We start from the raw sequence: 25,853 nt of genomic DNA on the forward strand, positions 1-25,853 counted from the left end.
GTGGAGGTAATTGGAGTTGATACGTGACAGGGTTGATCTGCTTGGTGATGGTGAATGGGCCAATGAATCTGGGACTCAGTTTCTTGCAGGGCAGACGCAGTCTGATGTCCCGTGTTGACAGCCAGACCTTCTGTCCCGGTTGGTAGGAGGGAGCATTGGAACGGCGAAGGTCGGCCGTCATCCTGCGTCTGCGCAGGGCCCGCTGTAGCTGATGGTGTGCAGAGTCCCAGACCCTCTCGCTCTCTCGGAACCAGTAATCAACTGCTGGAACGTCCGATGGTTCCCCGGTCCAGGGGAACAGTGGGGGTTGGTAGCCGAGTACGCACTGGAATGGGGTGAGTCCAGTAGATGGCTGACGCAGGGAGTTTTGCGCGTACTCGGCCCAACCCAGATACTGGTTCCAAGAGTTCTGGTGGCCGTAACAGAAGGTACGGAGGAAGCGGCCGATCTCCTGGATCTTCCTCTCCGTCTGCCCGTTCGACTGGGGGTGGTAGCCCGATGAGAGACTGACGGCCACACCTAGGAGTGAGAAGAAGGCCTTCCATACCCGTGAGGTGAATTGGGGTCCTCTGTCAGAGACAATGTCCTCGGGGATTCTGAAGTATCTGAACACGTGATTGAACATAAGTTCAGCGGTCTCCATGGCAGTAGGTAAGCCCCTCAGGGGAATCAGACGACATGACTTGGAAAATCGATCTACAATGACGAGGATGCAGGTGAAACCATCGGATACTGGCAGGTCGGTGATAAAATCAACTTCTAGGTGTGACCAGGGTCGATTGGGAACGGGCAGAGGATGGAGCTTGCCGGATGGAAAATGGCGTGGGCTCTTGGAGATGGCGCACTCCCTACAGCCCTGCACGTACCTTCTGACGTCAGCTGCCATGTTGGGCCACCAGAAGCGCTCCTTTAGCAACGAGAGGGTTTCATTGACCCCCGGGTGGCCAGTGCCAAGTGACGTGTGGGTAGAGTGAATTAGTGGGGTGCGTTGTGCCCTGGTGGTGTAGCGCAAGCCTGGAGGACAACCCGATGGAGTGTTGGTGGAGGCATTGGAGGAGGGTAATGTCTCTTCCGACCAGGTGATGGGGCTTACGAGGATGGATTTAGGGAGGATGGTTTCTGGTTCTTCTGGTGGTTCGTCAGGAGCATGAAGACGAGAGAGGGCATCCGCCTTGACGTTTTTGGAGCCGGGTCGATAGGAGATGGAGAAGTCAAAACGGGTGAAGAATAATGCCCAGCGGGCTTGTCGTGGGTTCAACCTCTTAGCAGCCTTTAGATACTCCAAGTTTTTATGGTCGGTGAGAACTATGAAGGGGTGTTTAGCTCTCTCCAACCAATGCCTCCACTCTTCAAGAGCCAACTTCACGGCCAGCAGCTCGCGGTTCCCGATGTCGTAGTTGGTCTCCGCCGGGTTGAGCTTGCGGGAGAAGAAGGTGCATGGGTGAAGTCTACTTGGGTTCCCCTGCTGCTGAGAAAGTACCGCTCCCACTCCGGTGGTGGAGGCGTCCACCTCTACCACGAAGGGCAGGTCTGGATTGGGGTGGATGAGGAGTGGAGCGGTGGTGAAGGCTTCCTTAAGAGCTTCGAAGGCGTTGGTGGCAGCTGGTGTCCAAGACAGAGACTTGGGCTTATTTCTGAGGAGGTTAGTGAGTGGATGGGCGATGGAGCTGTAGTCTTTGATGAATCGGCGGTAGAAATTTGCAAATCCAAGGAAACGTTGGAGTTCTTTAATAGTGGATGGAGTGGGCCAGGTCTTGATGACTTCCACCTTCCCCTCGTCCATCCGGATGCCACTGTGGTCGATGATGTAGCCTAAGAAGTGTACTGAGGACTGGTGGAAGGAACACTTCTTGGCTTTCAGGAAGAGGTGGAATTTCCTGAGGCGTTGGAGGACCTCCGCAACGTGGTGGCGATGTTCGGCCAAGCTCCGGGAGTATATTAGGATGTCGTCGATGTAGACCAGGACAAACTTATGGAGGAACTCCCGGAGCACCTCGTGGATGAAATCCTGGAATACGGAGGGGGCGTTGACCAGGCCATACGGCATAACGAGATATTCATAGTGGCCGGTAGGTGTCACGAAGGCGGTCTTCCACTCGTCCCCCTCACGTATCCGGATGAGGTTGTACGCGCTGCGGAGGTCCAGCTTGGTGAACACAGTGGCACCGCGGAGATGTTCCAGGGCCGCTGGGACGAGAGGAAGGGGGTAACGGAATTTAACTGTGATCTTGTTCAGAGCGCGGTAGTCGATGCAGGGCCGCAAGCCTCCGTCCTTCTTTGCCACAAAAAAGAAGCTCGAAGCAGCAGGGGAAGTAGACTGGCGGATGTAACCCTGGTCTAAAGCTTCCTTAATGTATTCCTCCATGGCCTTCTCCTCCGGGATGGACAGGGGGTAGATCCTTCCCCTGGGCACTGGCTCACCCGGAAGCAGATCGATGGCACAGTCCCTTGGACGGTGTGGAGGCAGCTTGGAGGCTCGTTGCGGGCAGAAGACGTCACTGAAGGGGGCGTAACAGGATGGAATGTCGACAGAGCGTTTCTCTACCAGGCTCTCGATGGAAGTTGCACAGAGGGAGATTTCTTCAGAGCGAGGAGATGACGGAGCTGGAATTTTGGAGATACAGGATGAGAAACAGGTTTCACCCCACTTCAGGATCTCGCCGCTGCCCCAGGAGATGACGGGGTTATGCTGCTCCAACCAGGGGCGCCCTAGGATCACGTCAGAGGTGGAATCCTCCAGAACCAGCAGATGGATGTTCTCTTGGTGCAGCACGCCGATCCGCAGTTGGAGAGGGCCAGCACAGCGACTCATGCGCTTCTTAGTGAGAAGTTTTCCCGTTACAGAGTGGATCTGGTAGATGGTCGGAGAAGGCGTGGTCTTGAGCTTGAGTTGTCTGCAGAGGGCGCCGGAGATTAAGTTGCCGGCTGACCCTGAGTCAAGGAGCGCCACCACTGGAAGAGAAACATCAGCGGCAGTAACGCCTGTTCATTCCAACCACTGGAGGCAGCTAGCGTTCTAAACTGCAAAGCATATTCATTAACGGACATGGAGCCTTGTTTCAGGTTGTATAATTTCTCACCGATCGAAGAGTCAGACGTTGGTTTCCCGAAGACCTCCCGGAAATGAGTGACGAAACTGGAATAGGATTGTGTGACTGGGCTGTTCTGAGACCAGATGGAGTCTGCCCACTGAAGTGCTTTGCCTTGCAGGTGAGAAATTATAAACGGCACTTTGGTAGTTTTGGTGGGGTAGAGGTGCGGTTGCATCTCCAGGACCAGTGCACACTGCAGGAGGAATCCGCTGCAGTCCTCCGCCGAGCCAGAGTAGGGCGCTGGTTTGGCCATGGGACTGGCGTGAACCGGCGGTGAAGGAGTGGAGACGGTGTTTGCGGAAGTGATCGCTGGAGCGGGTGATGGTGAGCTGGAGGTGAGTGCTCGGCGCAGGGCGTCCACGAGCTCTTGGAAGGGATCCGGGTGACTCATGCTGGTATCAGGCTGTTATGGTCCGGTCTTCTGTTACAACACAGAAGGGACTGAGGCAGATATAACAGGCAAGGATGTTTATTGATACCAGCAATCGTGAAACAGCAGTGCAGGTGAATATAACGTGAAGTAAATAATGATATAGAGAGTGCAGATAAGTAATACTGTCCTTGTTGATTGTAGAAGCAGGGAAACTTGGAAGACGCTGGAGAAACTTGACTTTGGAGACGAAGAACACTCACATACAGATGGGATTCACACGAGGAGAACAGGAGACGCTGGAGACAGGTAAGTAGGTTTGTAGGAGTCCTTGAGGTAAGCATACAGGTAAGTCTTGATGCATACGAGACCGGATGAAGACTGTGTGTGAGTGTGGGTGTTATATACTGTGGTGATTGCGGTGCTGATGAGGTGCAGGTGCAGGTGATCAGTACTCTGGGGAATCGGTGCGCTGTGATTGGAGAGTGTTGGAGCCTGGCGTGTCTGTGACACTGAGAATGAGGTCTTGATTAAATCAGAGATATACACTGGGGTGGGAGGGTCGAAGTTTGCAAAGTTACCTAGAGTGGAAACAAAGGAAGTGTTCTCAGAGAGGACAGAAGAGGAAATAGACGGAAAGAGATTATATATACTATTAATTTTATTTTGGAAAACGTGTATTATCAACTATTTGTGTCAGGTGTAGGAGGATGGGTAAGTTTATTAACTATGGAAAACAGTGCTTTAGGTCGGGATGAAGCATTGTTAATAAGAGTAGAACAGTAACTAGTGCGAGCAGTATTCAAAGCAGATTTGTATGATTGAATGTGGTTCTTGTAAGCAGTGAGATGCACACTTAAACCACTTTTCTTATAGAGACGTTCAAGGCATTGACCAGCGACTTTCATGTTGTGAAGTGCTGGAGTAAAGTAGTGAGTGTACAGCTTGTATAACAGTGTAAATTTGCTTTCCCCTCAAAATAACTCAACACACAGCCATTAATGTCTAAACCGCTGGCCACAAAAGTGAGTACACCCCTAAGTAAAAATGTCCAAATTGGGCCCAATTAGCCATTTTCTTTCCCCGGTGTCATGTGACTCGTTAGTGTTACAAGGTCTCAGGTGTGAATGGGGAGCAGGTTTGTTAAATTTGGTGTTATCGCTCTCACTCTCTCATACTGGTCACTGGAAGTTCAACATGGCACCTCATGGCAAAGAACTCTCTGAGGATCTGAAAAAAAAGAATTGTTGCTCTACATAAAGATGGCTATAAGAAGATTGCCAAGACCCTGAAACTGAGCTGCAGCATGGTGGTCAAGACCATACAGCGGTTTAACAGGACAGGTTCCACTCAGAACAGGCCTCGCCATGGTCGACCAAAGAAGTTGAGTGCACGTGCTCAGCGTCATATCCAGAGGTTGTGTTTGGGAAATAGACGTATGAGTGCTGCCAGCATTGCTGCAGAGGTTGAAGGGGTGGGGGGTCAGCCTGTCAGTGCTCAGACCATACGTCGCACACTGCATTAAATTGGTCTGCATGGCTGTCGTCCCAGAAGGAAGCCTCTTAAAGATGATGCACAAGAAAGCCCGCAAAGAAGACAAGCAGACTAAGGACGTGGATTACTGGAACCATGTCCTGTGGTCTGATGAGACCAAGATAAACTTATTTGGTTCAGATTGTGTCAAGCGTGTGTGGCGGCAACCAGGTGAGGAGTACAAAGACAAGTGTGTCTTGCCTACATTCAAGCATGGTGGTGGCAGTGTCATGGTCTGGGGCTGCATGAGTGCTGCCGGCACTGGGGAGCTACAGTTCATTGAGGGAACCATGAATGCCAACATGTACTGTGACATACTGAAGCAGAGCATGATCCCCTCCCTTCGGAGACTGGGCCGCAGGACTCCAAACACACCTCCAAGACAACCACTGTCTTGCTAAAGAAGCTGAGGGTAAAGGTGATGGACTGGCCAAGCATGTCTCCAGACCTAAACCCTATTGAGCATCTGTGGGGCATCCTCAAACGGAAGGTGGAGGAGCGCAAGGTCTCTAACATCCACCAGCTCCGTGATGTCGTCATGGAGGAGTGGAAGAGGACTCCAGTGGCAACCTGTGAAGCTCTGGTGAACTCCATGCCCAAGAGGGTTAAGGCAGTGCTGGAAAATAATGGTGGCCACACAAAATATTGACACTTTGGGCCCAATTTGGACATTTTCACTTAGGGGTGTACTCACTTTTGTGGCCAGCAGTTTAGACATTAATGGCTGTGTGTTGAGTTATTTTGAGGGGACAGCAAATTTACACTGTTATACAAGCTGTACACTCACTACTTTACATTGTAGCAAAGTGTCATTTCTTCAGTGTTGTCACATGAAAAGATATAATAAAATATTTACAAAAATGTGAGGGGTGTACTCACTTCTGTGAGATACTGTATTTTAACAAATTAAAATTACTGTTTTAACACTGCTATGGGCCCCGCATGGGCTAACCCCCTGGGGACCCGTGTGGGTTTTCTGTTTTTGCCCACAGTGGGCATGCTCACAGAAAACCCACATGGGCCCCAAAGAGTTTGCCCTTGCCCACACTGTCCCACAGAAAACCCACACTTACAGTGGGCCTGCACTGGTGTGTTTGCTGGGTAATGCTCAAAAATCTGTATTTTTATAACAGTTAAAGCTCTTTTCATGTAGTCGCAATGTTATATTGTGTCACGTTTATCAAAATAAAACTGATAAATAACATAGACCCCACTACATTGGTATTTAAATAATATATGATTATGTTGAACTTTATTCTTGTAAAAACAGACACTGTAAGCAGTACACAAAGTACTGAATGAAAGTTCTCTGAAACATCTGTGTATTAGTCAAATATTGCATTTATTTAGTATGTTATTTTTATAATAATAAATACATCACTGATAAATACCAATGATAACAATGAACAAATCAGTCAATGATCAACCATTTGCATTGTTTTATTCTGACAAATACGTTAAGTTTCTGTTCAGATATATTATTTTATTAACAACTAGAATAATTTAGGCTGTACCATCTAGCCAGCCTAACTATGAAGTTAAACTACCCTGGTATTTAACCTTATCTGTACATGGAACATAGAATCTGATTAATTCGTAATTAGGTAAGATGTTCACCAACTTGCACGCTGGGAGACCAGCTTAAACCAGCTGAACACCAGCTAACCCTGGCTGGGAGACCAGCTTGACCAGCTAAGCCAGGCTGGGAGACCAGCTTGACCAGCTGAACACCAGCTCACCCAGGCTAGGAGACCAGCTTGACCAGCTAAGCCAGGCTGGGAGACCAACTAAAACCAGCTACTTCCATCTTAAACCAGCTAAGACCAGCCAACCAGCTTAGGCTGGTTTAAGCTGGATTTTTCAGCATGACACAATGATGTACTTACACATCATTAACTAATATATGAATAAGAGTGGCACTAAGAGTACCATCGTTATTCCTTTACACCCCTGGTACAAAAAAAAAAAAAAAAAAAACAGAGATAAAAAATATTTATATTTCTTTTATTTTCATTTATGTAATTAAACATGTATGGACTTAAATGCAACCCATAAACATACCTGTAAAGACACACATAAGGCACATGTACATGCAAAATAGGGTGCGTCCACAAGCTAATGCTAATCGAAGCATATGCATTTAAACAACAAAATACAAATTCAGTTAATAACTGTACATAACCTCCTGCAAAAAAATCACCAAAAAACATACAAGTAAACATGTCATTAATTATTAATTCGGTTTACCAAAGCAGTCAACATTAATTAGTTTAAAATGCCAGCATTACCACTCTTTGCCGAAGGAATACAACAAACGCGCAGAGATTGTATATTATAGGGGGATGAGAGGGTCAGTATCTCTTACCATTGGAGAAAGCGTAACGGCATGCGGCACCTCTCAGCCTATTGTATAATGGCAATGACGTCAGTGCCCGCCGTTCATAGCTACTTCCCTGCGTACCGCCCGTACCGCCAGACCAGGAGCGTTAGCGTTAGCTGTTATGCTTTTTTGGCTAAAGGTTGCAGGCTTGCCTTCCACTGGCTTTGCAAACGCGCCAAGAGAACACCTAGAGTGCACCACTAATGAGCGTCCCACCAGAAACAAACCTTACATTCTTTAGTTCTGGGAAGAAACTATGACTATTTAGCTATGTCTAAATATAAATGAACAATAAAAATCAGAAAACGGTTTAGATCAAATTAAATTTATTAGTAGTAGTTAGTCTATTTTCCACATTTGATTAGACAGATCTGTGCGATTAATGGCTAAATAATCATGTGCCATTCCAATAATTTGTCACAAAGAGATGGCAGGTTATGATATTACAGTTTAAATTATGACAGTACTAAATCACATGTAAATCACAAGGCTCTTATGCAGCCTGTTCTATTTAGTTAACCCCTAAATGTTAATGAATCCATTAATTATCAAATATGTGTTAACATGTAGTTAAGGCTGCTGTTTTCATGCATGAATCCTTATGACTCCTGTCGTAGTTAAGGATAGCTCTTCATTAGTTCATGATTAGTTTATCTTCACTAATCATGGGTTCATGTTGAAGTAACTATTAATTAAGTTATTACATTATTATTCATGTATTGTTATTGTAAAGTGTTACCAACTCTTCTCTCTGATGTATTCTGTTAACTGAGGTTTAGGTGATTTCAGTCACTGATGTAAGGAACAGAAAGTCATTTCATGTTATGTCTTGTGAATCAAAGATCTTTCTTTGTGAATCTTCTTCACTTGTTGAATTTTGTTTGATTAAATGTATTTATCCAAACTCTCCAAAGCATCATGTTTGAAGTATTTTCTCCATTCATCTGGGATCTCACCACTCCCCTCAAATGTTTTTTTGTAGTGCTTTTCCAGATCTTCCTGGAATTCACACACAAACCACTTCCAGTAGGGCAGTTCAGAGAGATCTGAGGTGATTTTCCAGTTAGCATAATCTTTTCCTGCTGTTCTGTATTCACTCCAGCGGACTTTATCTGATTTGTTGAGATAAAAAGATCGATTGCTTGCTACTGCTGATGTGCAGATACTAATAGACAAGTTTGTTGTATTCCTGTATTTGAACCCTGTTATTCCAGTAATACGGTGAAAAGGAACACTGTGATCTCCATGATGGTTTTCTATGGTGTTGGTGCAGATGGCATTACAGAATGGACATTGAACCCAACAGCACTGACAGAAGTGATCAATCAGAATCTCATCTGGCCTGAACTTATAGTCCAGCTTTACTGGAAATGTTTTTTTGCTGAAGTTACTGCTGATGGCAGACATTAAAGCAGTGAGTTCTTTTCTTATCACATCTTCTAGGAGGTTGAAATCATTAACATCATCATGTTTCACTCCACTGAGGTCTTTTTCAGAGAAGATCAGCTTATCTGAGAGCTGCTGTGTGAAACTCTTCAACCACAAACCAACATCTCCACTGTTCACTTGAACATGTTCAGTAGATTCATGTGCTGTTTCCATGATGATCTGCTGCAGGAGTTCAATGTTCTTCTTCATCTTGGGTAAAATACTGACACTGAACTTATCAGTGATGTACTGACTGACTTCATCTTTGATGAAATTCTTAAAGTGATCTCTGGGATTATGAATGTAGTTTATGTATTTGTCAAAGGATTTGGATTTGTCCTCCTCTTCTGCCAGTGTCTTCAGGATGTGTTTCTCCAGATCTGATCTGTTTCCATTCAGTGATTCACAGTTTGCTCTCATTGTACTTGCCATATCTCTGGCAGTCTTCTTGTAGACACTCTGCTCAATGGGTTCTTTAAGTTTCTGACAGATAATCTCTCCAAAAATGGCAGCTGATGTTGCTCCATGACAGTATTTCTGGAAAATACTATAGTACTCTTCTCTCTTCTTCTCTACATACATTTCAGGATCATTGGCTTCCCTGAACATCCTGTGTTGGTCAGTGATCACCTTGTTTGCTCTCTTACAGATGAAAAAAAACAAATCCATGGAGAATTCATTCTTGAACACATATTTCACTGTTCCTTCCTGATGTTCAATTACTCTTGCTTTGATGTAATCTATAAGCTGTTGAATGTAACTGATATTGTAACCCATCTTTGTTATGTTAAATGACTGAATCTTTGTGTCTATCTGCTGAGTAATATCAGTGACTAATGATCTTATTTGGGCTTCATCCTCTGGAGACAGAGTTTGAGCAAATCCCAATGTTTTTGCAACTGTTCTGCAAGTATGCGTTACAGCCTCTTTAACCCCACCTTTTGTGGACCTTTTTAAAATAACATACTCAGAATAATGCGACACAGTGAAAATGCTGTATTCGCTGCCCTCTTTTCTGTGGTCTACAGGAGCACTTTTATAGACATCACTGAGGATCTCTCTCACATCTCTCATTATGTCAATGTTTCTGATTAGAGGAGTGTCTCTGTTGATCATCTTCACACACTCTTTCCAAAACAAATCAAACTCTTTCTTCAGTGTTTCTTCATCATTTGCTTTGTCTTTGAGTTTTAAGGCAAGTTCTTTGCTCTTTTCATAGAGAGTGTTTTCATGATGTGTCCTATGATCATCTATCTTTTTCTTCAGGTCTCGCTGCTGAAGAATCTCATTTAATTTCCTCTTTGTTTCTCCCACAATGTTTTCCTCGACATCTTTGATTTTGATTTCAAAAGATGTTTTCCACTGAATCAGTATATTAGCATCTGTGTCTTTCTCAAAGAATTCTAGCATTGATTTTTCCACTTCTTCACTTGTCTTCTTCAGTTCTCTTTGAAGAACAGTTTCCTCAACCTTATGAATTGCTTCATTTTCTATTTGGTTGTGTAGTTTGTTCTCAGTTTCCATCATGGCACTGCGAAGACTCCAGGACCACTTACTATATTTTGTCTCCAGTTTCCTGTAGGCTGAAATCTCCAGAGAATTTCTGAAGCTGAACACAAAACGTTCATTCAGCAAAGCTTCCCAGAGATCTTTAATACGATCTTTGAAGTCTTTCAGCACCATTCCATCTGATCTTAAAGCATGAGAAAGGATAGATTTCTTTAGTTCTTGAATATTCTCACAGTAGTTTGGGTTTGGTGGTGCCATGGGTGGGCTGCCCTCCCAGAGCTGAGCAAAATACTTCACATCATTCTGAACATCAAATTCAATGACATCACTGAAACATTCTGCATCAAAGACTTCCTCTTCTGCAGCAAGTTTTGCCATCTTATCCAGTTTCTCCTGCAGTCGTCTCCTTCCTTCCATGTTTTTCTCTCCAGCTGTGACGTCTGAGACATTCTGATGCACAAACACACAGCTGGGATTCAGTCTGACCTTCTTCATCCTCAGGAAGGCCTGAACAACAATCTGAAGAATGTCCTGCATCTCAGCTGGGTTTTCTCCAAAGATGTTGATCAATGTCAGATTTCCAAGACCAACAACAAATGTGGCCAATTCATTGTCATGATGCTGTGTTGATCGTCCAGCCAGTTCTAGAGCACGAAGACCCTCAGTATCAACAACCAGAATATAGTCAAACTTCTTCTGTGTTTTCATCTCATCAGAGTTCATCTGTGTTTTCATCTCGTCTGACACTTTGACCAGCTGCATGAAAGCTCCTCTGGTGCACCTGCCAGCACTGACAGCAAACTGGAGTCCAAACATGGCATTCAGCATGGTGGATTTCCCAGAGCTTTGAATCCCTAAAACTGACAGCACAAAGACTCTCTGGTCTCCCAGTTTCTGGATGAGTTCATCTAGAACAGCAGAGATCCAGATCACAGGAACATGAGCAGCATCTCCATCCATCAGCTCCAGTGGAAATCCAGAGATCATCATCTCTGCTGCAAGCCTCGGGAGAGAAGAGAAGTGAACCTGCAGGTCTTTCTTGTTCTTCTTCACAGATGAACATGATTCATAGATCTGACTGATCTCCCTCATGATGTGCTCCAAGCCAAATGTTGCTGCTTGAAGTTCCTCAGATATTCTCTCAAGTTCAGTTTGTTCATCTTTGAGTTGTTCAGATTTATCATTGTTCTCTTTTAGCTTTAAGACTTTTGACCATGTTTTATCATACTTGTGATGAAGATTAGAAAGGTCAGCAGATGTATATTCATCCAGGAGGATTCTGAGCCATTTGAGAAAAAAATTGTTCTTATTTGCAGCATCTGATTTCATTTCTTTAATAAAACACTTCATAAACTCACTGATGTCAGACTTATGCTGTTGTTGGCGAATTTCCTTCATTTCTGTCTGTTTTTTACTTATTTCCTTTTCTATCTCATCTGCTTTAGGTCGATGTAGTTCTTTGTTCTTCTGACACCACTGATGCCACAGTTTCCCCTGATGAGGCAGAACTGATTCTTTGATTTCTGTCAGATCTTTCTTCTCCAGTAAACTCATCATCTGCTGTGCTGCTTCTCTTCCTCTCCTGCAGTCATCATCATATTCCTCATCCACTCTGATGTCTGAGTGTTTGGACACATCTTCAAGTCTGAAAGTGGAAGATGATTCTGAGAGACAATCATTTATAGCTCTTCTGAGTTCTTCAGATACATCTGACTGATTTCTGTCTTTTAGACCAATCTTGTATTTTCTTTTCCGTGTCTCAATAAGAGTTGAAACATCCTCAGTAAAAAGACAAATGAGTGACTTTGAGTCCTTGTAGAGTTGTTGAAGTTTTATAATGTTTTTGTCATTCTTCTGAAGTCGTGGTAGAAGAACAACATTGACTGAGCTCATTTCAGTGAGGATCTCCAGCTGTTTCTCATGGTCTCCTGCATCACCGTGTAGATTACAGAACGCAACACAGTCAGTAAATTTATCCGTGTTTTTCCCAGAGGGGCAGAACCAGGCGATCTCCACCACTCCATCCATCAGGACTCTGGTTCTGCTGCTGCCTGGGCAGTTCCTGTGGAAGAACGTGTTGTGTTTCTCATTGATCAGACTGTTCATCAGATGAGACTTGGATGAAGACACAGAGCCAAACCTGAAGAAAGACACCATTGGAGTTTCTGCCTTGTAGATTGGATGGGTTTGACTGATGGTTTCATTGTTGGTGTTTCTCGTCTTCCAGCTCTTGGTGATTTCTCTAAACGTCCAGAGAGGAAACTCAATCTGTTGTGTGAATGGATCAGCAACAAGCAGAGGCAGAGCGTACTGACACTGGGACAGTTTAGTTACCATCAGCTGCTTCAGGAAATCATCAGCACAATGAAACACGGCCAACTGAACATCCATCGGGTGAATACGCTCAGATTGACTTGATCCTTCATTAGACAAAAACATTTCTTCAAAAATGTCACACTCATTTTTAGATGAGTCATTATTTCTTTGCTGTATTTGATCACATTCATTGGCCTCATTAACATGAATGTATCTCGCTCTATAGTCCATCATCAGTAGTTTTTGAATGAAAGTCTGAACCAGCTCCTCTTCAGCACAATACTCATGGGACTCTAATGAGTGTTCAGTTATCTGAAGAACATCTGCAGCTCTCAGTTTATTATCATTCCTGCCTTCAAGATGAAGTCTGTCAAAGAGTATTTTTGAGCTTGTAAGCATTTCTTTTTCTGGTTGATCTGGTTTCTCTCCGTCTGTTCTAAGCTCTTCTGCAGTTCCCTGTGAAAGAAAAGACTAGTATGTTACTTGATGTGCAAGCTCTGTTCCGTTATTATTGTTATTATTATTAATTATTATTATTCCTTGATTAGAACACATATAACAGTTTATTAATATTGTGAACACTTAACAAACTTTTCATGCAGGGGGTATTCCAGAAAGCAATGTTATCTTACCATCAAACAAACCCTGAACTCTTGGTTAAACTCTTTTTAACCAAAACCTTACTTGCTCAAGGTATGCTGATTCCAAAAACGCATCCAGGAATGAGTTCAACCAGCTCAGGGTATGTTCACGGTTAACACACAAGACATTCTCAACAGAGTGAGGAATCTATGAGTCACCATGGAAACAGATGCTAAGAAAAAGCGTGCCATACTACTTTCTTCTTCTTTCGTTTAATGGCTATTTATATACTTATAGACTACATTTATTTTTGTTTAAATTTAAATTTATTTTTAAACTATATGTCCTCTTGCAAAAAAAAACAAACAAAAAAAAAAAAACAGTCTGAATGCAATGTTGAGATGAGAAATATATTATGTATATATATATATATATATATATATATATATATATACACACAGGTGCATCTCAATCAATTAGAATGTCATGGAAAAGTTCATTTATTTCAGTAATTCAACTCAAATTGTTGAACTCGTGTATTAAATAAATTCAATGCACACAGACTGAAGTACTTTAAGTCTTTGGTTCTTTTAATTGTGATGATTTTGGCTCACATTTAACAAAAACCCACCAATTCACTATCTCAATAAATTAGAATACTTCATAAGACCAATAAAAAAATAAAAAAAACATTTTTAGTGAATTGTTGGCCTTCTGGAAAGTATGTTCATTTACTGTATATGCACTCAGTACTTGGTTGGGCCTCCTTTTGTCATGACTTCGGTCTGATTTGCCATGTTTTGTTGTCTTGTCTCTGTGTCTGCGTGCCCTGTTGTCTTTAAGCTCATCAGTTTTGTTTTGACAGCTCTCCATGTGCTCTGCTGTCAGTGTGGCGTTTTCCCCTCCCACTCGTTATCCTCATCCTTAATTGTGATCTGTCTCACCTGTTGCCACTTATCCCTCGTCTGCTTTCCCCTATTTTAGATCCCCTTGTGCTCAGTCTTTTGTCAGACCGTTGTTGTATGTTTGCGCTAACGCTTCGCTCGTGACCTTCTCTTCTTGTTGCCTAGTCTTGCCGTGTTGTGTCTTTTAGGCTCCAAGTGTTGTCTGTTTTGTTTCTTTTGTTTTTGAACAGTTCTTTCTCATTCCGCCAGACTTTTTGTTCTCCTCCCTGCCCTGGCTATCTTTGTGTCCTTTGAGACTTGGATGCATTGCTCCAGCCCCTCTCTGCATTCTCAACGCTCTCACCTGGAGCTTGGTGAGACTTCAACGCTGCGTCACGGACAGCGCTCTAGGCAGAGTGACTTCTACGCTGCGTCACAAGCAACGCTAGGACTTTATTTTGGACGTTCTCTCTCTTGTGTTCCTGTTGTTTTTCCCCCCTGTGCTCAGTGAGAGCAAAATAAAACTTTTCTGTTACCTGCAACTGAATCCGAGTTTTTCCCTGACAGAACGGTCTGACCCAAAAGATGGATTCAGCAGGTGCAGACCAAGTCAGAGCTGCAGTAAGTCAACAGGGGATTCTTCTGGGACAGCATTCCAGTCAGTTAACTACCACTTCAAGGGAGGTTGAGTGCCTGACAGCCCAAGTAGCAGATCTCAATCTACAGATACAAGAACTCCAGCGGAAAGCTTTGGCCAGCAGGTCAGCTGCTACTTTTGCCCATTCGCCATCTCATGCTGAGCCTGAACCCCATGCCAATAATCCGCCGCCCTATGACGGGGATCCCAACTCCTGCCGGGCCTTCTTGTCCCAGTGCTCTCTTGTCTTCGCACTCCAGCCTCGCCGCTATGTTACTGAAGAGTCCCAGGTAGCATTCGTTATCACTCTCTTGAAAGGAAGGGCCCGTGACTGGGCAACGGCAGTGTGGGATGCTCGAGCTTCATTCTGTGCAACATTCAAGGACTTCCGAGCTGAGATGATAAAGCTATTTGACCGCGTCTTCAACGTCGACGCCAGCGGTGGACTACTCAATCTCCCTGGATGTTGGAGGAGGGTGTCACCGGTGCTGCTTCCTCCTCCTCGTCTCCTTCAGCGGACCCTGAGCCCATGCAAGTGGGGCGTCTTCGACTCACCCCTAAGGAGAAGCAGGATCGTTTGACTCGAGGCCTTTGCCTCTACTGCGGGAAGCCAGGCCATCAGGCTATCCGGTGTCCTTTAAAAGCCGGAGCCCATCAGTAACCCGGGGGATCCTGGTGGGCACTACTCCTTGTCACAACTCCCCCATCTCACGTACACTACTAAAGGTCTCTGTTCAGTATAAGGACACAGTCCATTCCTGTTCTGCTCTGATTGACTCAGGTGCCGAAGGCAACTTCCTGGATGTCTCGGTTGCTGCGCTGTGGGGTATTCCTGCCATTCCACTTCCCTCTCCTATCTCTGTCCGCTCCCTCAATGGTCTCCTCATTTCCTCCATTACCCACTCCACCCCCTCCATAAGTCTTATTGTATCTGGCAATCACCGTGAGGTGATTGAGCTGTACCTCCTAAATTCCCCGGGCGCTCCTGTTGTCCTTGGACACCCGTGGCTGGTGCAGCACAACCCTCACGTGGATTGGTCTAGTAATTCTGTGTTCTCTTGGAGTCAGTCTTGTCTTGCGTCGTGTTTGGGTGCTGCCTTGTCTCCTGGCTCTGTGTCTTCTGTTTTTCAGGTTGAGGAGGTCGATCTCACCGGGGTCCCGGAGGGGTACCGCGATCTTTGTCAGGTCTTCAGTGAGTCCCGGGCCACATCCTTACCTCCTCATCGGCCGTATGACTGTGCCATCGATCTCCTCCCAGGCACTTCTCCGCCCAAGGGTCGTCTGTACTCCCTATCTGGTCCTGAGAGAGAGGCCATGGACAAGTATATTCAGGAATCCTTAAATGCCGGCCTCATCCGTCCCTCTTCCTCACCCGCTGGGGCTGGGTTCTTCTTCGTCAAGAAGAAGGATGGCTCCCTGCGACCCTGCATTGACTACCGGGGTCTTAATGACATCACCATAAGAAACAGGTATCCTCTGCCTCTGATGTCGTCAGCCTTCAAATTGCTACAGGGAGCCAGGGTCTTTACCAAGCTAGACCTCCGTAATGCCTACCATTTGGTCCGCATATGCGAGGGGGATGAGTGGAAGACAGCATTTAACACCCCTACGGGACACTTTGAATACCGGGTTCTACCCTTCGGGCTCACCAACGCCCCAGCTGTCTTCCAGGCCCTGGTGAACGATGTGTTGAGAGACATAGTGAACAGATTTGTCTTTGTGTACCTTGATGATATTCTCATCTTTTCTCCCTCCTTGCAGGTACACACTCAACATGTCCGTCAGGTGCTACAACGGCTGCTGGAGAACCAGCTTTTCATCAAAGCGGAGAAGTGCGTGTTCCATGCCAAGTCTGTTTCGTTCTTGGGGCATATAATCTCGACGGAGGGGATCAAGGCTGATCCCGCTAAGGTAAGGGCCGTGGCTGAGTGGCCAACCCCTGACTCTCGGAAGGCGCTGCAGCGGTTCTTGGGGTTTGCCAACTTCTATAGGCGATTCATCCGGAACTTTAGCCTGGTTGCTGCACCCTTAACAGCACTCACCTCACCTAAGGTACCGTTCAGATGGAATGCCCAGGCTCAGGAGGCCTTTGATGCTCTTAAGTCCCGTTTCATCTCTGCTCCTGTTCTTTGTCTTCCAGATCCTGAACGGCAATTCATTGTTGAGGTGGATGCCTCCGATGTCGGGGTAGGCGCGGTCCTGTCCCAGCGGTTCCCCAGAGATGGGAAGGTGCACCCTTGTGCCTTCTTTTCTCACCGTCTGAGCCCTGCCGAACGAAATTATGACATAGGTAACAGGGAGCTGCTGGCAGTCAGGCTGGCTCTGGGGGAGTGGCGCCACTGGTTGGAGGGAGCAGCGCAGCCCTTCTTGGTCTGGACGGACCACAAGAATTTGGAGTACGTCCGTTCGGCCAAGAGGTTGAATGCTCGCCAGGCCCGCTGGGCACTCTTCTTTGGGCGGTTTAATTTCTCCCTCTCGTATCGGCCAGGCTCCAAAAATGTTAAGCCAGACGCCCTTTCTCGTTTGTTCGAGGATCCTGGGGAGGAGGCGACCCCTGAAGCCATTCTCTCAAGGGAGGTGGTGGTGGGGTCCCTTTCCTGGGATGTCGAGCGGCGGGTGGGGGAGGCCGTGCGGAGGGAGGAAGTCCCGGGGAGGTGTCCGGGGGGTCGGTTGTTTGTGCCAGCTGCGCTGCGCCCTGAGGTCCTTCGGTGGGGGCATGAGTCCAGAGTAGCCTGTCATCCTGGGGTTCGGAGGTCGCTGGCTGCCATCCGTCAGCGATTTTGGTGGCCATCCATGGCCCAAGATGTCAGGCAGTTCGTGTTGGCTTGCTCAGTGTGCGCTCAAAATAAGACGTCTAACCATTCTCCTGTTGGTCTGTTACAGCCTTTGCCTATTCCCTCTCGTCCATGGTCACACCTAGCCCTTGATTTCGTCACTGGTCTTCCTCCGTCGAGAGGTAACACCGTGATTCTGACGGTGGTGGACCGCTTCTCCAAGGCGGCCCATTTTATCCCCTTAACTAAACTCCCTTCTGCCAAGGAGACAGCACAGGTGGTGGTGGACCACGTCTTCCGGATCCATGGTCTTCCGGTTGATGTGGTCTCCGACAGAGGACCACAATTTGTCTCCCGGTTCTGGAAAGAGTTCTGTAGACAGATCGGGGCCTCAACGAGTCTGTCTTCAGGTTTTCACCCTCAGACCAACGGGCAGGCTGAGCGAGCCAACCAGGATCTCGAGCGAGCTCTCCGCTGCCTGGCATCACATAGTCCGAGCTCCTGGGGTACTGTCATGACTTCGGTCTAATTTGCCATGTTTTGTTGTCTTGTCTCTGTGTCTGCGTGCCCTGTTGTCTTTAAGCTCATCAGTTTTGTTTTGACAGCTCTCCATGTGCTCTGCTGTCAGTGTGGCGTTTTCCCCTCCCGCTCGTTATCCTCATCCTTAATTGTGATCTGTCTCACCTGTTGCCACTTATCCCTCGTCTGCTTTCCCCTATTTTAGATCCCCTTGTGCTCAGTCTTTTGTCAGACCGTTGTTGTATGTTTGCGCTAACGCTTCGCTCGTGACCTTCTCTTCTTGTTGCCTAGTCTTGCCGTGTTGTGTCTTTTAGGCTCCAAGTGTTGTCTGTTTTGTTTCTTTTGTTTTTGAACAGTTCTTTCTCATTCCGCCAGACTTTTTGTTCTCCTCCCTGCCCTGGCTATCTTTGTGTCCTTTGAGACTTGGATGCATTGCTCCAGCCCCTCTGCATTCTCAACGCTCTCACCTGGAGCTTGGTGAGACTTCAACGCTGCGTCACGGACAGCGCTCTAGGCAGAGTGACTTCTACGCTGCGTCACAAGCGACGCTAGGATTTTATTTTGGACGTTCTCTCTCTTGTGTTCCTGTTGTTTTTTCCCCCTGTGCGCAGTGAGAGCAAAATAAAACTTTTCTGTTACCTGCAACTGAATCCGAGTTTTTCCCTGACACCTTTTGCATGAATTACTGCATCAATGTGGCGTGGCATGGAGGCGATCAGCCTGTGGCACTGCTCAGGTGTAATGGAAGCCCAGGTTGCTTCGATAGCGGCCTTCAGCTCATCTGCATTGTTGGGTCTGGTGTCTCTCATCTTCCTGACAATACCCTATAGATTCTCTATGGGGTTCAGGTCTGGCGGGTTTGCTGGCCAGTCAAGCACAGTAACACCATGGTCGTTGAACCAGCTTTTGGTACCTTTGGCAGTGTGGGCAGGTGCCAAATCCTGCTGGAAAATGAAATCAGCATCTCCATAAAGCTTGTCAGCAGAAGGAAGCATGAAGTTCTCTAAAATTTCCTGGTAGATGGCTGCGTTGACTGTGGACTGTGGAAAACACAGTGGACCAACACCGGCAGATGACATGGCAGCCCAAATCATCACTGACTGTGGAAACTTTACACTGGACCTCAAGCAACATGGTTTCTGTGCCTCTCCACTCAACACAGCCATCTACCAGGAAATTTTAGAGCACTCCATGCTTCCTTCTGCTGACAAGCTTTATGGAGATGCTGATTTCATTTTCCAGCAGGATTTGGCACCTGCCCACACTGCCAAAGGTACCAAAAGCTGGTTCAATGACCATGGTGTTACTGTGCTTGATTGGCCAGCAAACTCGCCTGACCTGAACCCCATAGAAAATCTATGAGAGGAAGATGAGAGACACCAGACCCAACAATGCAGATGAGCTGAAGGCCGCTATCAAAGCAACCTGGGCTTCCATTACACTGAGCAGTGCCACAGACTGATTGCCTCCATGCCACGCCGCATTGATGCAGTAATTCATGCAAAAGGAGGCCCAACCAAGTATTGAGTGCATAGAAATGAACGTACTTTCCAGAAGGCCAACAATTCACTAAAAATGTTTTTATTTTATTTTTTATTGGTCATATGAAGTATTCTAATTTATTGAGATAGTGAATTGGTGGGTTTTTGTTAAATGTGAGCCAAAATCATCACAATTAAAAGAACCAAAGACTTAAAGTACTTCAGTCTGTGTGCACTGAATTTATTTAATACACAAGGTTCCACAATTTGAGTTGAATTACTGAAATAAATTAACTTTTCTATGTATATATATTAGGGATGTAATGGTACACTGAAGTCATAGTTCATACATACCTCAGTTTTGGTGTCACTGTTCAGTACTATTTCGGTACAATAGGAAAAATGGTCACACTTATAGTACAGCCTCCTGTGTATTAAGCACTAAGCAGTAAACAGAATGCGCTCTTGCACAAGATGCTTTTCAGTTTTGTAGCTGATTGTGACCAAATACCTTTTGTTTTTTATCGGCCCTGCAAAAAAATACGACTTATGGTTATAAAAGTACAAAATAAACAGAATAATGAAAAATAAAATTTGTGCATTAGGAGTGTTACAATTTGCTCCACTTAAACTATATTTTAACATTTAAATCTTAAGCCCAACCCTCCTCTACTTAATTTTCTGTGTTCTGCTCTGTTTTTTGTACAGCTGAGAGCACGAGCCTTTCAAAGTATAATTATGTATAAGTATGAGTAAGCGCTCATTCACACATGCGCTGCACGTAAGGTTCGGGACCAAAATATGTACCGTTACACTCCTAACATATATATATATATATATATATATATATATATATATATAGGTTTACTTTACTTAGGTTTACTTACATATCTTGAATGTTACCTCTGATATTGGAACCAAAGGTTGAGGTTATCTGCTTACTTGCCCTTAAAAGTACCCGGGTATGTCACATAACCTGCTTTCTGGAATCCCCCCCTTAGGACTGATTTGTAGCATATTTTGAGAATGAAATGGTTCTAATTTTTCCACTACTAAACATTTTTGGTAAAAACAAAAACAAAACATCCACATATAAATATATAATATAGATTGTTTTAGGCTTTTCTGAAGGCTACATATTGAGGAACAACAAAACAGATGGTTCATTAAGATTTTTTTTTAAATGGTTTATGTGCAACAGTTAACTCAATTCAATAATTAATTAATGTAATAACTTACACATTTTAGTCTTATAGTCTAGAAAAGAGGTCTTATACAGAACGCTTTCCATCTAACAGAACCTGATCAATGATGGTGCAATTTACAGCCCTATTTTGCATTATTTCTATCCTTGTATATTAAATTATTTGTGATAAACCCACAGCAACACATACATCTTGCAAGTCTGCTAGTTTGTATGTGTGACTGAACCTGCACAAAAATGTGAAGGCACATTATGATTTTGTTTCTTATATTTCCACACATGTACTGCTACATGAGAATTCTGGGGGAAACTACTCTGCGGAATAAAAAAGAAAAAGAAAAAAAAAAAAGAAAAAGTTAAATGTCCTTAGAAGATGTGACATGTTTTCTTCTGTAGACATTTTGTATGTCATTTGACCCACTTGCATACAACAGCAAGTTTCAGACTATCATTGTTATTGTTCAAATTAAATAAAATATTATGCTTCAGGTCCTAATAAAGTTACCAGCCAACTTGAGAAAATATCCTATAATTTTTTTGTTGTTGTATTTATTTATCATCATTCTCAGCTCTTCCCCTAATATGCTCTGGAAGATTTTCAGTGAATATTGACTTTAATATGGTATATATTACTTTCATAAAGTTAGCATACCTTACTGTTTCTTGTGGTATTTTATTATTTTTTTTAGCTGTCATCTTCAGTTACCGTTCATTATCACCATTCATTGCTGACCAGGTCATCCTTTAACATGGGTGATCTATAAGAGCCATTGTAGTTTATTTGGAATTGTCTGTTATCTAAATTTTATAACACAAAATCTAAATTATATCAATTACACTGGTACCTTTCCCACAGCATTTTAGCAGGCTCGGATAACCCCACTGCTTAAAAACCCCCAACTTTTAGAAACTACAGACCAGTGTCCCTTTTTCCATTCATTATTAAGTCTCTACCTTTCTTAAACAGAACAACCTCCTGGACAACAAGCATCTGTTTTTAAAAGCAGCCACTCAACTAAGACTGCCCTGCTCTCCATTATTGAAGCTCTGAGACTGGCAAGAGCAGCTTCCAAAACATCAGTACTCATCTTGTTAGATCTGTCTGCTGCTCTGTCTGACAGATCCTCCTGTCAACCCTCATGATGAAGGGCATCTCAGGAACCGCACTCCAGTGGTTCAAGTCTTACCTCTCAGGTACGTCCTTCAGAGTGGAGGGCAGTGTCTAAGTTGCAACATCTAGCTATTGGGGTACCTCAGGGCTCACTGCTTGGACCACAGTTCTTTTCCATCTACATGTCATCACTAGGATCTGTCATTCAGAAACATAGATTTTCCTATCACTGCTATGCTGATGACACACAACTCTACCTCTCAATCCAGCCAGATGATCTGACGGTAGCTGCTCGCATCTCAGCCTGCCTGACAGACATTTCTTGCTGGATGAAGGACTACCACCTTCAACTCAAACTTGCAATGAAAGAACTGCTTGTGGTCTCAGCCAACCCAACACTTCATCACAACTTCTCCATTCAGCTAGGTTCGTCAATCATAACTGCCAGGACAGCCAGGAACCTGGCTTGATTGATGATCACTTAAACTCTACAAACCACATTGCTAGAACTGCCTGGTCCAGCAGATTTGCCTTATACAACATTAGGAGGATCAGGCCTATCGGAGCAAGCTACACAACTCCTTGTCCAAGCTCTTGTTCTATCCAGATTGGAGTATTGCAATGCTCTCTTAGCAGGTCTTCCAGCATGCACTATCAAACCTCTGCAACTGATCCAGAATGCAGCAGCAAGAGTGGTCTTTAATGAGTTGAAGAGAGCACACGTTACACCTCTTCTCATAAAATTGCACTGGTTGCTAATTGCCACTCACATCAAATTCAAGGCACTGACGTTTGTCTACAGAACAATCACTGGCTCTGCACCCATTTACATAAACTCACTACTTCAGACTTATGTGTCTTCCAGAAGCTTGCCTTCTGCAAATGAGCGGCGCCTTGTGGTGCCATCCCAAAGAGGTAAAAAAATCTCTTTCACAGACCTTGACCTTGACTGTTCCCTGCTGACAAAGGCATAGTTTGTTTTAGGATAAATGTTTCGATGTGTCCAAATGTATCTTAAGTAATAAATATTGTAATGGATTTACATTAAAAAAAAATTTAATCCACTGAAGTGTTTAATCCAAGCGTTTCAATTGGTTTTGTAGTGAAGGGGTAGATTCTTGAATCCACTGCCACTTCAATGTATATCCTTTTGAGTGATTTGTAATCAAGTTATTAATCAATATTTATCCTTCTAAATACTGATTAATAATATATTAATAATATATTAATATATAAATTAATTAAATTACTTCTTCAAGTTAATGAGATTTAGGTAGTTTTTAGTGTCTGTTCACTGGAACGTGCTTCTCCCCTTGTTTTTGAGAGAAGCACCCAACACATATATTTACTCTTCTAGATGATCCTGACAGCCTAGGTCCTTTGTGACCAATTCTTAGTTAAAGCATGTACTTTTATTCTTCAATCAATAGAGAATAATGACGAATATTCTCTTACTGAGAGAAAATATCTTATTTGCAGGGGTTAAATTGGGATTTGTTATGTGGGGGGTGGGGGTTCTGTGGTTTCAGGCTTTCAAGGGGTGCATGTGTATGCAAAGACTACAAAATGTTATCAATTGACAAACTGTAAAATATAACAAGTTGAGAGAGCCCTCTGTTATGAACACTAAAATGCTGATCAAAATCATTCTAGATGCTGGCAGTGTGTAAAGCTACATCCTATGGTGATAAAACCTTGCTTGGCATGTGCCCTCTCCTTTGTGTCAGTAATATCAAATATAAGAGTGATGCTACCATTAAAAGAGAGAATATAAATTATACAAAATACAGGGATCGACATTAAGCCTTGTTTTGTGCTTGTCCTTTGGACAAGTACATTGTCTGGCCTGTCTGGAAAAAATAGTCAAAAATAGCATTTTTTTGCTTATTAAATGTATGTTTCATCTTTTATTTCAAATTCTTACATTTGATCAATAGCCTAAATTAAAATAATAAGACACTATAGGGCTGTTACCAATCAAATTAAATAATTTACACTGAAAAAGTACAACTGCATTCAATAATGTTATAAGATTCTTTAAATATTTTTGAATATACAAATAAGAAACGTTGGTGGGAAATTTATACTTTTAAACATGAAATTAAACCGTCAGTAGATGGCGGCAAGTGACCATCTTAATGAGTGACCCACTGAATCATTTATTCAAACGATTCATTCAAAAGTCTGAATTATTCGAGAATGAAGCAGTTGTTTATGAATGGGCCATTGAATCTTCACTCAATCGATTCGTTAATAACGCTGAATCATTCGAGACGACTGAGCGTAGCTGCGAGATGCGATGGTTCTGCCTTGTTTGGAACTATTTTCGCTACTACAATAGAACAAAAAACAGGCAATACTGCACCTAAAACATAAGTGATTATTATTAACTACTTGTTTATTAAACTGTTGTATGAAATTAGTGTCACAATTTCAATCGAGGTGATATTCAGGAAATAAACGCTTTCGGTCGTGTGTAGGCATGTGACGGTATCAAATTTTCATGTTGCGATTAATTGCTGAAGCTTTTATCATGGTATACGGTATTATCACGGTATTGAAATAAGTTGCAAAAAAAGTGTTGTCACAGTATAACAGGTTTAAGAACTCTTTGTAATAACAAAAAGAACTCTGAATGTTTAAATACAATAATACAATACACAAAAAATATATAAAGTAAAATTTTCAAACAGATTAAAGTGTAAAAGAATTAGGCTATAAAGAACAAAAGGTAACACTTTACAATAAGGTCTCATTATTTAATGCATTAACTAAGATTGAGCAATAGCTACATTTGTAACAGAAAGTATTATTTTTTGTTAATGTTAGTTAAGAAATACAACTGATCATTGTTAGTTTTATATCAGGTCCATTAAATAAGTTCTTTTGATTTTAGTAATGTTATTAAACAGTAACTAAGAAATGAACATTAACTAAGAATAATTAATGCTTTATAAGTATTTTTCCATTGTCAGTTTGGTAATAATGAATTAACATGTTAACTAATGAAGCCGTATGTCTCAAAGTTTTACTAAACAATAACAAATAATCAGAACATTTCTAATCATGTTGTAGTCCAGATTAAAATATAAAAAAATTTAAGTTTGAAAATAAATAGCCTATTAAGTCTTTAAGTATTAAGTATACAACATTGAGATTACAAAAAATGAATGGCTGTTTGAAGTATTTTAAAAACTTCACTAGTGCAGTTGCTTTGTTTGCGGGGTTTCCGGGGTAACCGCTGCATTCTGCTGTTCCATCAGCGCCCTCTGCTGTCAGAGAGTAAACGTGCACTTTCATTCATCAAGTCTCCTTCACTCGTTCCGCCATGTGCTTCTCATGCACGTTGGGCTTGTTTACGTGAGCGCGCATGTCCCTTTGACGCAGCATACAGCGGTGTTGTGCATTTTATACATAGGCTATCACCGCCAGTACATTACTATTCACTATCAATCGCCACTTAAGCTAAATGTCATCAAATCAGAGAATCATTCTCACATTTTGGTTGTTATTGACATTTTAATCAAGCTACTTATCTGGTCAGGAGGCAAGTAAAATTTTCTTTCAATTCAAAAAATCCACTTATTCCAGACAAGCGTATGTAGAGCCCTGGTAAGCCTATGTGCCTGGATGGCCCCGGCCCAATTTAACCCCTGCTTATTAGTATGTTTTGGGAAAGCTTCCTGATCAGAGCTAGAGCTCAACCATCTCCAACCTTGATGAAGCTATGTATCTCTCTCTCTCTCTCTATGTGTGTGTGAGTGTGTGTTAGTCCTTTGTTATAGGATCTGATGTTCATGAGGTGAACAACTGGCACCCAAGGGAGATGAAGTGACTATCTGAAATACAAACTGTAGCCTAGAAACTCATATTCATGACATTGGTGGGTCACTTTGTGCCTAAACCGAGATCCTGTTTGTCATACGGATAATCAATGGAGATATGCCTCTGACTATCAGCCAATATGTGGAGATTTCAGCCCACCAAAAAGGGCAGGGTCGACGGCCTATATAAGTCACGCAGAAATGCCATA

General features: G+C 43.6%; 2 protein-coding genes across 9 annotated transcripts in view; both read right to left on the bottom strand.

The window, feature by feature from the left end:
* LOC127510188 (interferon-induced very large GTPase 1-like) overlaps nucleotides 1-25,853 on the bottom strand; it is a 96,374-nt gene that overhangs the window by 43,446 nt on the left and 27,075 nt on the right. The gene's annotated exons all lie outside the window — the stretch shown is intronic.
* The window catches only part of LOC127509842 (interferon-induced very large GTPase 1-like), a 32,721-nt gene continuing 13,853 nt past the window's right edge, over nucleotides 6,986-25,853 (bottom strand). For 5 of the 8 annotated variants that reach the window (XM_051888961.1, XM_051888956.1, XM_051888955.1 and 2 more), the window contains one exon: nucleotides 6,986-13,084. In XM_051888961.1, the coding sequence (XP_051744921.1) occupies nucleotides 8,261-13,027 (4,767 nt within the window). In that variant the 5' untranslated portion in view covers nucleotides 13,028-13,084 and the 3' untranslated portion in view covers nucleotides 6,986-8,260. Of the gene's footprint in view, nucleotides 13,085-19,859; nucleotides 20,036-25,853 lie in introns of those variants that run through there. The other 3 variants (XM_051888958.1, XM_051888959.1, XM_051888960.1) reach the window with 2 other exon arrangements.

The sequence above is a fragment of the Ctenopharyngodon idella genome, chromosome 3 (genome assembly GCF_019924925.1).
Source record: "Ctenopharyngodon idella isolate HZGC_01 chromosome 3, HZGC01, whole genome shotgun sequence".
NCBI classification, from domain to species: Eukaryota; Metazoa; Chordata; class Actinopteri; order Cypriniformes; family Xenocyprididae; genus Ctenopharyngodon; species Ctenopharyngodon idella.